General features: G+C 39.8%; 1 protein-coding gene across 1 annotated transcript in view; it reads left to right on the forward strand.

The window, feature by feature from the left end:
* Positions 1-18914, forward strand: part of ADAMTS5 (ADAM metallopeptidase with thrombospondin type 1 motif 5) — a gene marked incomplete at its 5' end in the record, with an annotated part of 41614 nt that overhangs the window by 14227 nt on the left and 8473 nt on the right. Inside the window, one exon of the mRNA XM_082303968.1 lies at positions 13178-13345. Within this exon, the coding sequence (XP_082160094.1) occupies positions 13178-13345 (168 nt within the window). The remainder of the gene's footprint in view (positions 1-13177; positions 13346-18914) is intronic.

Genomic DNA, 18914 nt, shown 5'->3' on the forward strand with positions numbered 1-18914 from the left:
ATACATGTTTAGATAGGTTAAAAATGAAAGAACATAGGTCAATAAAGATAGGGATGAGCGGTAAATATACATATTATTACCTTGAATTCCACACAAAGAAAATGTAAACAAAAGTGAATTATTTTTGGTGATCTAGAAGCACATTTTTGAAATAGAGCCATTTTCATACCTAGATGCTTACAGGAATCTGTAAAAGCTATAATTTTCAATGTAAAAAAGGCATGAATTGAAACGAATAAATAAGTACCCTAATTGACAAAAAAACTCTAGTTTGAGGTTGTTTAAAATAACATCCCTTTTTTTTTCTCCTCACCATAAGATTTTAAGAAAGGAGGGGTGTCAAGTCACAGAATGATCTTTGTGTGTGTGGCCTGAAGTGGGAGAAGTTGAGAAGAAAACACAGCTAAAATTGCTTGAGTACTTACATGAAATTAAAGGTCAAAAAAGGATGAAAAATAAAAGTGTGGCCTGGATACTCTTTAGTTAAGCACTTTGGGGAAAACCTTGCTTTATTTTATTTGGAGACCAGATTTCTTCCTACAAGTCAGAAGTCTTAAAGTTCCCCCTCTTCTGTGGGTAGGGTGTAGCTTTTATTTTACAGCGGCTTAGTTATTTGGTGGAATTCACCTGGCAACATAGGAGATGCCCTGCAAGACAGAGGGGATGCTGAGGGCTCTGAGCCTAAGATGTTCCTTTCTGTCAGTAGGAAGAGCAAGGTGAGCTGCTAGGTGAATCGGAGTCACTGTCTGCAGTTTTTTAAATAACCCTGCTGCGTGTGCATGTGTAGCAGATGCAGCATCATTAACATGGACTTGATCCGGAGAATGGCCATGTGTCCTCACTTTGACTTCCAAGCGGACCTGAATGCTCTTGTTTCCTCTCTGAAGGATCCAAGAGCATTTTTGAGAATCAGATTCTTTCTCTGGAAGGCAACCAAATTAAACAGAACTGCAGCACAACCGAACAGGACAACGCACAGCCCACGGGCTCAGGTTGGATACGTGCATAGGAAGCCAAAAAGCAGCCTGCTACAGAATAAAGCCTGCCGCTTCGGTTGCCGGGGTTTCTACTACATTATGTGTTAGATGTGTGTTTTATTTTTCTCAGATAAAACAGATGGGTTTTGACCAGTGATTTTTGAGGGGGAGAGTATGAATGAGCAGCAATAACAGGCAAAATCTCCAAAGAGCTGTAAACGAGAGCACAGAAGGAAATAGGTGCAACCAAATTCTTAGTAAAACTGATAAGCTGACCATAAGAGGTGGAGATCCATATATAAAGATTGACGAGTCTGAATCTTGTCCTACTTGTATGTAGGAAAATCAGGAATAATTTATCTCCAATATCAAATGCAGAAAATGAGGATAATGCAATAAAAAATGGGAGGAAGCCTTGTAACTTTGAATATGATAATCCAGTTTCTCCTCAGAATAAAGGGAAGCAGTGCTAATAGCATAAATGTTATTTTTAAATCATAGCCTGTCAAGACATCCAGCCACTAATGGTAAATCCATATATGGTTATTTTCTAGCAGGGGACATGCTGTTATCAGTTTGGACAGCAGCAGCTTTGCTGTCACAAAAATAGTCTTCTGGATTCTTGCCTAAAATCATCAGTTCAGCTCCATGTTGTGGCACGTGGATGTCTTTTTTGACTTTAAGCAACTCCTTCAGCTACGCCTCCATAGCTTTGCAGGGATATCTGAGCTAGCTTAGGCACAGTATGTAGACATTCTCCAAGTCTTTGTTATCATCAGCCTATTGTCTGTAAAAAAAATGATGTTTCCTTATTTCAGGCACTTCCCTGCTTCACAGAGACATCTGGAAAAAAGCATTAAAGGACCTATGATTGCTCATAATCTCAGCATTTATTTAATGTTTTTCATAGACAGCACTAGCATATTGCTTCTCCATATATCGCTTAATAAAATAACAAAAATAACTAGATTCTCACTCTAATACTCTGGACTTTTGAGTTGGAGATTTGTTGCTTTTAGTGTTGAATTATAAACCAGCCTGTGCATCCCGTGAAGATAAGCATGATCCAACATCACCAACAGACACAGTCAATCGATTTGAAGTTATGTTTAACATCTCTTGCGATGGGATATATCCAATACATGATGATTCCTTGTTTATAGCCTGGTGTGTTGCATTTTGTGGTGCAATCACGGTCAGAAGTTTCTGCCGACTTTGGCTCCTCCTATGCTGGAGTCCCGCATGCTTTGGTACAGACAGCCTACCAGCCTAAAGGGTTCATCATCTGCAAAAACAAAATGAGAAGAGTTCAAGAGAAAATAAGTGGAGAATAAAACTGCTCGTTTTATCCATAGGTAATTTCCCAAAATCACAAAGGAAGTCTCAAGGAAAGCCAAGGATTAAACTTGTCTCTTGAGTTTCGATCTAGTCCTTAAATACAAAAGCATCCTTCCTGTAGTCTTTAAGCAGGCAAAGTTCAGTGAGAGTTACATGGGTCTAATAACGTAAATTGTATGTATCTTTATTCTATCCATCAATCTTGAAGAACTTTTTTCTTTTTTTTTTTTTCTTTGAAGAGGAGGTACAGAGAAAGCGCTGCCTTTTTGCTCAGTGGTAATGTTCATTTGACCTTTTGCAAAGTTCCTATTTCTCTGTTATGCAACCACGCTGGCATGCTGTTACTCCTTCTATCCTCCTGAGTAATATGGTTTACTGATGTTCTTTCCAAGTATTTTATTTTTAGAATATAGCTTTAAAATTGCTACATGGAACTAATTAAACCTCCGTTCATTAGTTTTCTTTTATCTTTTACATGTGACTTTAGAGAAGGGAAGGCCAAAGGGGGGCATAAAAGCAGTCTTCAAATATATTAAAAAAATCATTGCAAAAATTTACGTAATAAATCATTCTCCATGTCCACCTGGGACAGCACGAGGGGTAATGGCCTTAAATTGCAGCAAGGGAGATTTACTTTAAGCATTAGCCAAAATCATCTAACCAGAAGGACAGTTAAGGGCAGGAGTGAATTGCTTGGGGAGGCTGTGAAATCTCCATTACTGGAGGTTCACAGGAGCCGGCTGGCTAAAACAGCTGTGGCTTAGGAGACGCTGATCCTACCCTAGGGCGGAGGGATGCACAAGATGGCTTTTCAGCATCACCTCTCAGCCTCATTTTCTATGGTTATGTGAAGTTATCACAACTTCCTCCACAGCTATGCTGTGTAGCACCTAAAATCAAGGAACTGTACGGAAGCTAAAACTAGAAAATAACATGTTTAATACCAAATCTTTTTCAGCATGCCGTCTTTCTGTGGCATCTGCCACCACTGAGGACAAAAATATCGTAAGCGCTGTCAGCAAAGTGTAGTGCTTTATTAGAGAGCATAATTTTATGTAAAGAAGCCATTTTAGAAGTCAGGTATCACTCCTGGGGTCCCTACTCAGGTGGTTCACTGAAATACATCAAAATACCATTTTACTGAATTCTGAATGGATTGAAAATATTTATTCAGAGCCTGAGCCTGTGTTTGAGTTGTAGGCCTCTGTAGAAAGAGGGCCCTGCCTACCATGTCTAACCTATGTAACCTTTATAGCAAACTGTATGATTCTGACCCTTCTTCAGAAAAAACTGAAACCAAGAACAATCTGTATGATATTTAAATGGTAGTCTTGCTTTTGATGTCCATAGAAGAGTCAAAAAATACTCTTATTCCATATTTTACCACGTGCTCATTTTGTATACACTCAAAAGTAACTAAATACAGTCATCTTTTCTTTTCCACTGCTGAACATGTAGCCCTTTGATTTCAAGGCTGTCAAGATAAAGCAGATAAAGACAAGCTTCAGACTTGACAGGTACAAATCTTTTGTAGCCTTTCATTTCAAGGAGGATACATTGCCAAGGGCAGAGAATCTTATAGGCACATGAAAAAATGGTGAAGGTTGTCTGACTTTCGTATTATGTTTCCTTCATGACAGATGAAGTTTAGGCAAATATCCAGGTAATCATAATTAGGCACATTTGCTTTCTTAAAACAACAAAAAAGAGAGAGGGTACACTCATCCAAGTCTTCTCTGAAGACATACATCAGCAAAATTGCTTGATTCCTTCTCTTTGAACCTTTTTCAAAGTTCTGCCTAAGCGTACGCTTGCAAAAGCTCTTGAATTAAGCCCTCATGAACATATCCCCTTTGGTTAAGAGAAAAGATGGGCAGTCAAAGCTAAGCCTTCACAAGAGGTGAAGAGTGGGGCAGCAAATGTAACTGATGCTTCAAAAAGCAAACATCAGCTGTACAAAAGGTTGCTGGTTAAAATTTTGGGTAAAAATTCTTGGCTTGCCCGACAATATTTTGATTAACTTATAATGTTATATGTAATACGTAGTTGTTCCACCTGCAGTACACATGGTGCTTAAAGCAAACCTTTTTTAGTGAAGCTGAGACAGTTTTCATGGAAAGGTGGAGAGATGGAAGGGGGAAATGGATATGGTGAAGAAAAATTGAATCCTCAGGTTCTGAATGTGCTTGAGCTTTTCTTTATCTACCGCATACTTTTAAGTCTGAGTAGACGGGGGATCTTTGCCTTCCGTGAAGCGGTTCTGACAGAGCAGCGAGGAGGTGGGGGGCCATGTTCTCAACCAGAGACTTGAGGCAGTGACTCAGACACAGCACTAACATGGCCCGAGTTTTCAGAGGTTTTCTGGAGTTGTGCTGATCTTTCTGTGCACGTAACCTCATGAAGAATTAGATTAAACAAGTGCTATGCTTTGAAAAGTTGCTACAGATCCTGAAACATCGTAACTTAAAGCCAAATATATAGAGTGAAATATCAGTATCTCTGCAAGGATAAGGGAATTGACAATGAAACTGTTTTGCCTAATGTTTCAGAACAGTCCTTATCCAAAATTATTTTAGGGACATGCTGTAGTGGTGGACTTGGCAGTGTTAGGTTTACGGTTGGACTCAATGATCTTAAGGGTCTCTTCCAACCTAAATGATTCTATGATTCTAAAAGAAATCCACTTCAGATGTGTGTGCCTGTACCCCCCGTCTTCCAGACTGCAGGGGAAAGTAGGCATTCCTTTCCTCCTTGGCAGGTAAATACTACCGGTGTGATCATGTCGGTTTTGTGTGGAAAGTACTTCTGGTACAGAGAGGAAGGCAGAATTACCCAATAGACAGGCAGCAGGCAATGCAATTTTTACATTCTTGCACTATATACTTTCCCAGAGTTCATTCATTTACCATGAGCTACCATGAATTATATTCTTTGCGAGTTAAACTCTTGAGTTGCACAGATGTGAAATGGGTGTCACCATCTCCCACTTTTTCATTAAAATTAGTATTTATCTTCTACATGCCCCATTAATTAGCATAGCAGATGTAGTGCGGACCTCCAGGACCACATCTTTTTAATGATTACTTGAGTCTGTGTGGACACAGTGGTTTCTGATGGCCTAGTCCGCATTGCCTGGCCGGAATCTTGCCTGCAAATTGTCTGTCTGATGGGGGTGATGTGCCTGTGATCTCCTGCAGAAGTCTGTTATAACAAGCCATTTCAGCAGAAGTTTGTTTTGTGTAAAGTCTGCAGGACTGGTGTATGGATGTCTGACTGTGGCTTTTTTTTTGTGTCTGCTCCTGAAAAGAAGCTGCACTTCAGACTATTGTTTCATTCAGTCTGAAGAACTCTTTTAAGCCAGAAATATTAAAAACTGCCTCTGGGCTGGAGATTTAAAAGAGAGAGTGGTTTTTTTTTTCTTTTTTCTTTCATAAGTGATGGATAGCAGTCAAAGAAAAGAAAATTGGAAGGAAAGTTCAAATATGAAGAAAGAGGAATAGCCAGTTTTATATTCTATACATGGGTTTTGTAAGCTTGTGTAATTCTGAACACTTCTGTTTTATAAAAAAACAACTTTATTAATCATTATTGCTTAAGTCCATCATTTTTTATGCAAAATTCCTATGACTTCAAGAGGATTTCTGAGTGATATCAGTATGCAGTTCTTAATGAGGAGTCAAGTACTCCACACAAGTTAGAAAAACTGTACATGCAGAAAGAAATGGTTTTATTTTAAAAGAGTTACCGCATTCAGTCTTTGTTTAGCAAAGGAGAGAGCGAGAAGCTCGTGCAGAAGGTATGGGCTGGTGATTAGACCAAGGAGTGTTGAGCCAGGAGCTTCCCGAATCCCGATCCCGTGAGAGCCAGTGACTCACTGGGTAACCTTGGGCAAATCACTTGACCTCCTTTTGTACCCCAGTCATCGCCACTGAAAATTAGGTGAAAGGCATGACCTCACTGAAAAACACATGCTTCATCGGAGCTGAGCTTTTCTAAGAAAACAAATTACAATGCCTGCAGCATTTTTTAGCATGCTGTGTCACTTTGCATGTGTCTTGTGGTCAAATTCAGAGCAAGAGCTGTACTTTGACATGCTGTTCAGTTCAAGCACTAGAGATCTGTGTATGTCCATAAATAAGGCTGGTTTTTTTTTTTTTTTTTCCAGAAGAGCCACCACGATTTGTGTTTTAGCAAAAGCTCGGTTTTACTTGCTATACACTGGGGACGCTTTTTGTTTTCTTTATTCCTATGCTTGAGGTACCAGTGAAAAATAAATGAGATTAGAGTAATTTTTGCATGCTGTTCACTCAGAGAACCTCTATAGATAGCCTGGCAACATATTTTAAGGAAATTCGGAAATACCTGAACTTCTGTTTTGCTTCCCAGTGCTTCTGGGAAGAAAATACCTGCAGTGCAGTGTGCTTCACCACGCATCCAACGTAGCTCTGATGCGCTCCTGATTTACTTGCAGAGTTCTTTGTGCCCTGATATTTAGAGAGGATGTAAGTTTTAACAGACTTGTCATAATTGCTTTGGAGTGTTCTCAGCCTATATTAGGAATATACACTCCATTCCTACAAGGTGTAGGAATTCTTTTTGAAGCCATTAGGGGCATTATTTCTTGTTGGGCTGTAAGGGGCGTTGGCCTTCAGTAGTTGCTGGGGTAGGGAAGCTTGTGAAGTGCAAGGTCTGCTCTTAGGAATGCAGACAGTGCAGGTGAACTGGGATCCAGAGGCTGATGACTGCTGTTGACTCCTTCATTTCTTGCTTCAGGATCTAAACAGACTGAGGTGTGTCAAGAGCCCCTTGCAGGCAACGTTCCAAAATATTTTAGGGTTCAAAGTCTGCAGGTTGCTTTCATGCCGCTTTCAGCAGTTCACTGATGTAGTCACACCTTCTCTCACCTCAAGGGGAGAAGGCAGGCTGTGTAGAAAGGCTGTCAGTCCATTGAGCTCGTTGGTCTTTTTGCCGTTTGGGAAGGAACCGATTTACAAGAAGGCTAGCTCCTCTTCACTTGCATGAGGGTAAACCCTGCCTCCTCGCCATCTGTTTCTTTTACCATTTTGTGCATTCCTACAGCATAACTTAACTAAACACCATCCTGCTGGTAAAATTATATTATGTCATTTTCACTCAGTGGGAACTGTCAACACCAGTAAGATGCTTCATTAAGTGGAAAACATCAGATGATCTACTAACCAGTTCTCAATCAGTCATCATTTTACACAGCTGCTGGGAGCCTTTTTTTTTTTCTTTTTTCAATAGCCTGGTTTGAAGTTCATAGTAGTTCAAAATGTTGTGGTGCTAAAATTGGCATGGTTTTTAAACGCCTTCATTATAAGATTTGCGCTCGTTAAGTCTTTGCTTTTGCCCAAAGCTTTTGCTGGAATCATGCTTACATACAGGATCACTTGAAGGATCTCCTGTCACTGTTTCACATTGGTTCTTAGGAAAGGAAGCACCCCACCAGTAAATGCCAGAAACCACCGTAACGTCCTGAGCAATATGTGGTAATACCAGCACGTTCATGCATGCGAGGGGTTGGGGGGGGCGAGACTTTTCAAGTGGGAAGGGAAGTGTCCCTTCTTCAGATCTTGGATGCAAAAGGATGAAGGGCGCAGGTGTAGAAGTACGTTGCTGTTCCCACTTCTGTACTAAAAAGAGCATACATTAGCTAGACAGTATTTAGAGATTACAGATCACTGTGATATTTTGAATTTTGATTATTTTTAATGAAAGGCAAAAACAGTTTTAAGAGTCATTGGAAGTTGGTCATATATTTTAATCTGTTTTAGGCATGGTCAGAGTGCCTTAAAAGCCCAAGCTAGGATGGGGAGAGATTTAGGTTGTGATAAGTATTGGGAATTTTAATTCCATAAAATTCTTTGAAAGTTGTATTCACAGTGTTTGTAAGCATACATATGAAGTTAACTGGCAAATTAGTATGGACAGGTAGTATCCATATATTTAATGCCATGAACAGATATTACCCTCACTAATGTCACTGGTGGTTAATTTAGAAGCTCAGATACTGACAATCAGAATTATATATTTTGGAAATTATTTGCTACTTACTACTTCTTTCCTTGTCATGAATTTTTAAAATTATTTTTGACAATTTTAAAAATAAGAAGAGAGATTCACAAACACTTTGGGAAGCTTCTCCTCAAAAAGCTGAAGTCTGCCAAGTAAGTGACTTAGTTCTCGTCATGCATTAGAACAATGGCCTTATTTAATATGACAAAGTAGACACTGTTAATGAGGTATGTCCTCTGTTTACCCCATTTATCACTGTAAAGTATAGAAGTTATGCTGCCCTCTAATTAAAGGTGAAGCCAGTAGCTTGACACTTTGCAGAAGATGACCCTGTTTCAGTTTCCTGTGCTTTTGCCAAAGTATTTGGGATGAAATGTTCTGTGCTGAATAGTTGCCTGGGAAGCATTTCATTTTATTTATTTACTCTGAACTTCTCCACAGAGACTGTCCAGCCATTTCTGAGAGGGAGACTAATCTGCAATCATTTTATGGAAAAATTTGCAGTCTCTCTGCTCAAAGCGAAGAGCTTGAGATTTGGTAGCAAGCTTTCTCATATCTGAAGCTTTTTTTTTTTTTTTCATATATGGAGGAGAAAAAAAGAAAGGAAGAAGAACAACTTCAATCCACAGCTCAGCGGTTACATTCTCCACAGAGTCTGTGCGTCTCTCGGAGTAGAGAGGGAAGGAAACTATACCATCTTCAGGCGGGGAAGCCAGGAGCAAGCTAAAGCACAATATATTCCCTCGCCTGCTCCAGGAGTATTCGCATTGCTCAGCTGTAGGATTTCTGTAGTTTCACATGGTGTGACCGCATTGCTCTGACAGTAGGTAGTCTAAGCTGAGGTTGCTTACAAATCACACTGCGGGAGGAGCCAGGGATGAAAAACACACGTAGGAAAGACAAAGAGGTCTTTCCAAAGCCAGGACTGATGAAGTTAGTTCAAGGAGGAACTTAAACACACAAAAACTGTGTGAAAAGAATGTCGTAGGTAGCAGAGAAACTCAGAGGCGTCCAGGTTGCACATCCAGAAGCATTAGTGTTAACAGGGCCTGTGCATATCTGCGGTGTATTAAGTCATTTATTATGCACTCATGTGGGATGTCTGTCACGTAAGATGAACAAAGTTACGAAATGTGAAGTACGGTTATGCAAGAAAGGGATTCGTATAAAGAGCAAAGTTGTATCTTAAATGGGTGGAGCATTGCAGAGCGGTATCGGAGGGTGTTAAGGTTAAGAAACTTGAATTCTGCCCTACAAGACTGAGTCCTTCCCATCATAGAGTTTTGGGTAGTTCTGAATGGTGCTATAAAATGCTGAGCACTCTGAAAAATTCAGTTCTCAGGTTGCTAGTTTGCACCTAACTGTTATTCCTATCCTACACTGAACATGTGTGCCGTGTGATGTTACTCAGCCGAACTTTTTGAACAATCCTCCAGCTTTTGTTATTCACCCAGAGCTATTTATTACCTTAGAAATGAAACTCCTTTTCCACTGACAGAACCTCAGTACCTTATTTCACAAGCATGTGGCAGTGAAGTAATTTCTTGCAGTGTTACAACTGTGAGCAGTCTTGGGACAGTAAATACAAAATCATTGTTCCTGCAATACAAGTTGTCGCAGAGAAGGTTGCTATAGTGAGACTTAGGTCAACCAGCACGGTGTTTTCATGCTTACTAGGCTAATTTTTTGCAAGTATTTCTGTGTAATTGATTGGTAATATATGCATATTCAAGTGCACGGATTCAAGTAAAGCACAAGAAACTGGCTGAAACTCCTGAACAGCTCTGCAAAGCAGCGTGTGCACGGTCCTGATTTAAATGGGGAGCTGTGCTGCATATTGAGGGGCACATCAACAAAAGCTAGCGGATGGGGCTAAGGCCCTCTCTAGTAAATGTTTGCTTAAGTTAGCAGAACACTAGTGAAACATGCCACAAGGAGTTATTTAATGTCAAGAGAAAATGGTTCTAGTTATATTACTACTAGGCATGTGTTGAGGTTCATTAACCTGTCAGCTCTGCTCGTAGTTCTCAGAAATGAGCTGTGACCTGGTGCCATTCAGTGCACTAGCACGAATACAAGTATAGCGATAACATTGTATAGAAGGGCAGCCAAAAATAACATCATCTTTGCGTTTCCTGAAGACACTCGTTGCCAGTGTCTAGGACTTTGGCAGAGGCAGAGGTAGTCCTCATGGGCACAGTAGCTGCTGATTCATGAAACGCTTAGCTCGTGACAATTCCACAGAATTTGCTCTATAGGTGAGAAGGGATGCACTGATTATTTGGTTGCTCTGTCAGAGAAATGTGTCTGCTTGAAATCATGGTCTTACTAGTGAATTACTTTGCTCAACACCAGCATTTGGCTTAAATAAAACAAAGTTGTCATCTCTTCAGAGCAAGTATTTATATTCTGCTATATCAGATTGAAACTTGACATGTACCTGCTGATATTCAGTTGTGTCTCAGCGCAGAGTAAAAATAGCATTATCTGGCCCATATATAATAAGTATTGCCAAAGGAAAGTGGTTTTACCTATCAGAAAAAAATAAGCCCAAATCTTGCATATAAAACACACCAGTAATTAGAGTCATTGAATCATAGAATCATAGAATTGTTAAGGTTGGAAAGGACCTCCGAGATCATTGAATCCAACCTGTTAACTTAACTGCCTGGTCCACCTCTAAACCTAAGCATCGCATCCACACGTTTTTTTAATACTTCCAGGGACTGTGATGGTACCACTTCCCTGGGCAGTCTGTTCCAACGCCTAACCAAATTAGACATGCCTTCAGTATGAAAGTTTGATTCATTATGTTTTTGCAGCAATGTACTTGTTGTACAGCATTGCAATAGCAATTAGTAACAGTAGTAACACGGAAAGGAGTATTAACTCTAATCAGTGTTAACCCAAGTTCCTTGAATAAATTCTTACTAGCATTTATAATACTACAGGGCCTTTTATTCAAATAGTAGCTGTGTTTGAATGATGTTGGTAAATGTGTGCGCATCAGGGGAAAAGAAAAAAAGAGAAATGCTCTCTTCATTCTCCTTCCCACCTCCACTCCAGTGGGAATTCAGTAGCTGCAGAAGAGACTGGCTGTTCTCAGTCATCACTGGTACAACTCAAAGTGATAGATAAGGTCCTCTTGTACTTTTCCTGTAGCTCCACCCTTAGGTCAGGAACCCAGCATGTGAGTAAGGCTGCCAGGTGATACCTTGGCTTCTCTCACAGGACAGAAACCCTGATTTCTGATCTCCTGCAGCCTTAACACAGACTTCTGGTCAGATAGCTACTTTCCTAATCTCAGATACAGCTCAACAGTGAGTGCTGTCTCCATCTCTTTCTTCTTGGCTTCTCCCCCAAAGCAGATGAAAACAACATAACAGCAAGTTTATATGAGTCAAATAGATAAAATTTGCTGCTTTTCCAGCCTGTATTGTAGGTATTGTTATTGTTATTACTATTGTCATGCCTTCTAGTGGAAGGTGACTCTGCCCCTGGCAGGGAGGTTGGAACCAGATGATCTTTAAAGTCCCTTCCAACCCAAACCATTCTATGATTCTATGATTACTATGAATATCAGAATGTGATATCCTGCCATCAGTGTCCCTATTTGTGTCACCTTACAGCTAGTCTACAACAGTTATACTGAAACATGAGAGGTGGTACGTAGAAGGCTTTTAGTTATTGCAGAATAATACAATCTGTCTCTTCAGCTGCTATTTGAGGGCATCAGGTTTATTTCTCTGCAGTGGCTTTGATGGGTGGTCTTTGTCCTTATCATTAAAGCACTCTTGGTCTAAGCCCTGGATGTCTGATTAATCATCTCCTGGCCTAGGTTGAAGACTGTGAGTGTAAAAGCCAGGCTGGAGCTGCCTGCAGCTTTGGTTCCCATTCAGTCTGCTACCTCTTGGATAGTAAGTTGGCTGTGAAATAAGCCCATGTGGGCATGGAAATTAAAGTTAAACCTGATGTTTACAGAGGGAACAAAGTGTGTTGCCTGCGATCTATTATTGTTGCCCAGAGACTAGAGAAGATGGGGATCGCTGATCTACAGAAAAGGTTGCTGTCACACTTACAAGAACTCATCTAGCACGGGACTGAACTTCCCTGAACATTAAGGATTTTTGCAAGTTCCATCGTGTGCTGCTTTGCGCGCACATTATTTTGTGTTCTGGAGTATAAATATCCAATACCATATACATTTAAAAATAAAACCCAGCAAAACTAAAACTCTAACCAAAACAATACTAAAAAGCACCCTTGCACAAAACAAGACTCTCTGTGTGGAAGACTGTTTGGAAAACATTATTCAGATTGTTTGATGTATCGTAGAGGGCACTCGCACTTCAGCGGAGAGTGTGCTTTTAAGAATTTACATACAGTTTGTTTAGTTGCTCCATAAATATTAGCATTTTTGTCCATTTAGAAAGATATTGTAGCACCTTTCTAGACAGTTGCAGAACATCTTTACAGACTGAAGTATTAGTCTTTCTTGCTAAAGATGATTTGGAAAAACGTAAGAACTAAATTGTTGACTAGTATAAATGAGTACAGTTCATTTTAGTCTTCATCACGTTTCAGTTAGCCCAGTTCAATGACATGTCAGCTGGTGGCATTACTTCCTTGCTATATGTAATGGTGTAAACTGTCACAGCTTTTTTCTCTTCAAGCAGAGATCCTGCGTTTCAAGTGGCCTGCTTTGGGCTGCCGTTCAAAATTTGAGAATGAATTATACAATTCATTTTACCTTGACTGTGAGATCCAGCTGGTAAACTCTGTTATGGGTAGTCATATCATTTTATTTATTTGCTTCACTTCTATAGGGCACTTACTTGGGCTCTCCCATGATGACTCCAAATTTTGTGAGGAGAACTTTGGCTCCATGGAAGACAAGCGCCTGATGTCCTCCATTCTGACTAGCATCGATGCTTCAAAACCCTGGTCCAAATGCACTTCAGCAACTATAACAGAATTTTTTGATGACGGTCATGGTATGTATTATCACACTTTGTGTCAGCTACATGTTAGTTTTTACTGTGATCTATTTGTTTAATAGGAACATTTTATACCAGCTTGTTCATTCCTTGCTCATCTTCAGGACTGTCTCGGAAGTGCTTGCAAAACAAGGGAAAGGTCTAAAAGGCTGGCAGAGTCTCACCCTCCCTTTGCATGGTTGAAATGCAAGGGAGAAGAAAGAGTTGATGGAGTGTGTGTTCGCAATAATTTGGTTTGGAACATGGACAGGTTTTTTTAAAAGCATGAAATTAGTCTTGTCTTCCCAAATGCCACAGATAGGAGCTCAGAGAGTGCTTTAAACAGAGGACACAAGGAAATGGCTTTTTCCTCACAGAAATTAACGTGGGTGACATGGTCTGCTTAGCGTTAGACGACAGGTATGAGCAGAGTGTATGTGTTCTTGTTACCATTAATGATATTTATTATGTTTATAATGCCATTATATTTATTACATTTATAATGCCATTGTATTTATTGTTTATGTAGACAGGCTGTAAGCAAGAATTAAGACTCCTCTGTGCTGCATATGATAAAAGATTACTTCAGCCCCAGGAGCTTACCTTCCAAGTCTTGTAACTAATATTTGTTAAATATGTCATTTATCCTTTGGAGAATAAGTGCAAAACTTTCATTTTCCAAAGGCAGTAATGAAAAAGCATAATCTTCACTCTTTAATGAATTTTAAAGTCTTCATTGTGCTCCCAAAGCAACTGCTGTTCTTAAACAAACCATTCAAATTCCAAAATGCTGAGATAAAAATGACATAATTGAGTGAATGGATCAAGTTGTTATGGTAACCAAAATGCTTATGGATAAAAAGTATGGTATGTCTGCTGAATGTAAAGGGGTTTTTTGCCTTTAAATATTTTGTCGGCTAATTTCAGTGCTCTCTGAAATATTTTCTCCTATTTTCCTCTGTTGGAGAATGACTTCATTTTTTCTCTCAGTTTTATTAGATCCATTAATCTGTGCTGTCCTGTTTTATGATCCATATTGCTCTGGCATTGACTTAATAGTACCAAGTTAGTTTCCACATATGAAGAGAACTTTCCTTTTTGAGTTTAGTTACTGAGGTACAGTACAGTTCACTGGGGTAAAAAAAGGGACCTCCCTTGCCATCCGTGAATGATCTCTTAGAGAGCACAAGGAACACTGAAAAACATTTTCTCTTCTGTTCCTCTCCTGCTGCAGGCGAGTAGAAAGGTTGTTCTCATTTTTTCCCTTTTTTTGTGACCTGACTTCTTCTCTTTACTGTGCATCCAGCTGGCTACTTTCTCCAGCAATAAAGAAAGCAAAGAGAGCATTTCTCCCACCCACCTCACCTTTGGCTTGTTCGTACCTGGGGGGATGCTTGAAATTTGGACCCTTACCCATGAGCTGGACCCAGTCTCAATGTGAAAGTAAGGAGGGGCTGTAACAGTCAGTCCTACAGGTCTAAGAATATAACTGCCAGTTTTTTCCAGTAAAAGTAGGTAGGAGCTCCAGATCCTTCAGAGCTGCATTATGGTCTCCTTGTTCAGCATAAGTGCTGTTTTCCTGTACATGAAGTTTAGCAGTCCTCAACTGCTGACACTTTTCATAAAGTCTTGTATTCTTTGCTGCATGTAAAGGGCTTAGGATCTGTCAGTCTGTTAATGGATAGGTTAGGGTACATTGCCCTTTCTAGTACTCATGAGTAGTTATCTCTCAGGCATGTAGTCTCAAAGAGTTATCGACGTGATGAAATCATTCACAGAAAATTTGAACTTCTCGTCATAGAGGTCCATAGTCCTCTGGGAATTAGTTTTACTGATGCTATTGGTGTGATTTCAAATATACAATGTTTAGGGAATCTCTTTTCTTGAAAGATCAGCCCTTCAGAAACCTTTTCTAAGTAACAGTCTTCCTTTTCTGTTGAAGTTCATAATTTTTCAGTTATTTATCTTAAATCAAAGATTTGTCTTAACAGAACACAAACACTATCTATGAAGTAAAAATGGAAGTCAGTGATTTAAATTGCAGTTTCCTCAAATTATTGTGCTGAAAGGACATGCGTTATTTTAGGAAGGGAACTTCTGGTTTTATTTTGTTCTTCCAGCCAGTGAATGAATCCATAGCTCCATAATTCCCATTTGTAATGTACGCTGAGTGTACCAGAAACCACAGGATCCTAGTAGAGCATGACGCTGCCTTTCAGACTGCTTTGGGCTGATAATAAAACAGTGCAAATGTGCCATATTTCCGTGTTTCCTTCAGAATAGGCATGTGTCTGCTTTTTGGGTTGCTCATTTTTTTCCTTAGCTGGGGCAGATGTACTGTCGTGTAGTTGCAGTATTTTCCCTCCCTTTTTGTTTTCAAGAAGGTGCTCCCCTGCAGTCTTCCCATAGAACAAGAAAATCCTCTCCCTCTCAAGTGCTGCTAGGCAGAGGAAAAAACCCTTAACCATTCAGGTGTAATTTTGAGCAGTGCCGCAGGCATGATGTAGAGGAGGAAGGCACAAAATAGCAGTTGCAATGAAAGAATACAGATATTCATATGCCAGGCTTTCTTTTAGGATGTTTGTGACCGGATTTTGCATAGTCACAGGAAGCTTATGTGGGAAACACTGAACAAGAGGAGACTCTTCCATTCTCTAATAGGCAGCATAAGCAGATTGCACCGGGGTTTTGGTCTGAGCAGGCATGAGCTCATGAATTGTGCTTTGTGGCAAACAGGGCATGGCAGCATTGGTGTGGGGAAATAAATGAAGTGCTTCATCTGCTGCTGCCTATGGCTAAGCATAATGAAATGTGAATGATTTCCAGAAGTTTGGATCTGTGAGCAGTATTCTACTACAGAAGAACAGTCAATGTCTTATCAAAGCTTTACGTTTCCCATATAGATTTAGATGTTCACCCCATACTGCTGTAACAGCAAACATCACAGTCTTGACTCTCTAGTTCCTTAACCTCACCTTGTCAAATACTGATGTTCCTGTTTTCTAAATTTGGAAAGTGGTGCTAGGGAGTGGACTCATGCTATAAAATGTGGGTATTAACTATGTAGGTAGCTACTCCTAAACTGGGTATTTGAGTTCCCATCGTAGTGCAGAGGGGCCTAATCAATGGCATCAATGGTTTGACTGATCTCATGAGTTGCATTAGTGATGCTGAATTACACCATAAACTCGTTTGCCTGAGTAGTGAAACATCTGACAGCTGACTGAATTGCAGACACCAGCATTACATACAGCTAAAGTCAGCTAAATAAATCCCAATATAAATGTCTTGTCCGTGGTCAACCAGGAGGTCTGGTGAGGATCAAGGTGCTGATTCCCTGTCTCCTGAGGCCCACTCTGGGAACTATAAACATCATTGTCATGATATCACCATTTGTTTTACACCCAGGAGATAACCCCAGACAGCAGTTTGACATTTAGGAAGAAAAGGCTGAGTTAGTGTCCAGAAGACAGTGACATTTATTTCCATCTGCTTTTAGCCAACCCTCTCCTAAGGTACTAATTGCCTTTATTGTCATGCCAAGCACTAGGCTGTGGTATGATTGCTTGCGATTTATAGTGTTTGTCAGAGTGCTCGGTGCTCTGTGCAACCTGAAACAAGGACTACTTCTATTGAAATTAATTTATATCCTGCTTATCTGCTTCCTGCACAGATCTTCTTCTGCCTTTTTTCTCCCAAGATATATTGCACATAACATTGAGGAGAGATAATGAGATGGCTTAATTAACACTGTCATCAGACAACAATGTTGCTCTGTTCCAGGGCACACAGATGTTCTTTGGTACTCAGGACAAAAAATGGGAATAGCAGTATATACAAGCTCTGTATGTTGCAATGTCATGTAGTGAATTGAAGCTCTCTCTGCCCCTCTCAACCGGGGGGGCCCAGGGCAAACCATTCTCCAACTTATCTCTGTCTTTTCTGACCATTACAAGTAGGAGGTTGGGCCAGCTGGTGGTGAAAACACCTGCACTGCACCTGCAACCTGTCTAAACATAGATTACCACTGCTACTATCTGTAAATATAAAGATTTTTTTCTTCCTATGGGGAAGCCTTAGGGGCCTTTCCTACCTTCAGTTTTGAATTTATCATGTGAGATCAGCTGGAACACCTGGCTTTTATAGACATTATATGTGTTTCCTCAGAGCAGTATTGGTTAAGGAGAACTTTGGCTCTTATTCCCCTGTATTCTGAAGGGGAAAAATGCTATATTTCCTTTGTAAGCTTGTGAAACCTGTTTGTTATTCACATGTGAAAGATATTCAAATGGGCGTTAACTCAAATGATTGACAAATCAAGTACATGCAAGGATGTGACTTTTTTCTTTTTTCTCTAAGTTTATGTTTCCAGTCACGCCAGTCATGGTAGATCTATCATGGCAAAATTATGCGTTATTACGATGTTTTAAAATACTGAATAATGGTTGCACTTGGGAGTTTGTTAAACGCTGCAGTATATATGTAACAGTAGTGTCTACCACTAAATGTTGACATGCTAGTGCCTTCCCATCACCACCCTAACACCAGCTTCCTCCCCCATCACAAGACATATGAAGTAGGGCTTCTGCTGCTCTTTGCTTTTACAGAGTGTATTTTTGACAGCAACTTTTGCCAATGATGTCCTTCTCAGAAACCCCAGAAAAAAAAAATCTGTGCTTCCTCACTCTTCACCATGAATTTATATTTTACACTACAACAGGCTTTGAACGCTAGGGTACCTTAAATTATCTTTATCTCATGGCACTTAGCTCATCAGTTAGCATTGGCACACCTTGTCTTCATTAAAAAAGTCAGCATAATCCAGATGAAAGATAAGGCTAGGGTAAATCAGAGTCAGCAAAGGACAAATGGAACAAGTTTAACAAGACAGAGAGTTTTTTGGTAGTAAGTGATGATGCAGAAAGAATATTTGGCTGATTTGGCTAATTGGCCTTAGTCTTTAGAGGAAAAAAAGAACAGCTGCAGTTAAGTGTGTGTTCTGGAGGGAAAATACAAGCCATTGAGAGATGGGGTATTTGGCTTGTTTAAATTCACTGCCATAGCTTGAAATTCTATTCCATTTTTGTGTAAATAGTGAGGATTTTATAGATAGCCTTTTTTTCACCCATGATTCAACTGAAGAACACTGGTGTACGTTCCAAAGTGAGGTAAATTGTGGTAAGTTATTTTGGCCAAGGATAAGTGAAGCTTGCCCAGACCACATATCCCTTTCATGAAGTGTAAAAGAGGTTACACTGAATAAATAGTTCTGCATGTCAACAAGTAGGTTTTTCAATAGTAAAAAAAAATGCTATCAGTAGATCTTCTAGAACCTAAAATTCTCATTTTTAGAGTGTGCCAGACAAATATTGACCTCTGCAATATATCTCAAAACACATATTCAATTCTTTAAGCTTATGCTATTTTTTCCTTTTCTTTCTGTTATTTATGTATTTTTGTATAAAATGGATAGCCCTCTTCAAACTAATTTCAGAAGCAGCCAAGTATTATTCCTTATAAGGAAAGCCCAGTGCAGATTTACCGCCAACATTAGTTTTGATATGCAGCTTATATTTTTCCTTTGATC

The sequence above is a fragment of the Platalea leucorodia genome (assembly GCF_965183815.1).
Source record: "Platalea leucorodia genome assembly, chromosome: 2".
NCBI lineage: Eukaryota > Metazoa > Chordata > Aves > Pelecaniformes > Threskiornithidae > Platalea > Platalea leucorodia.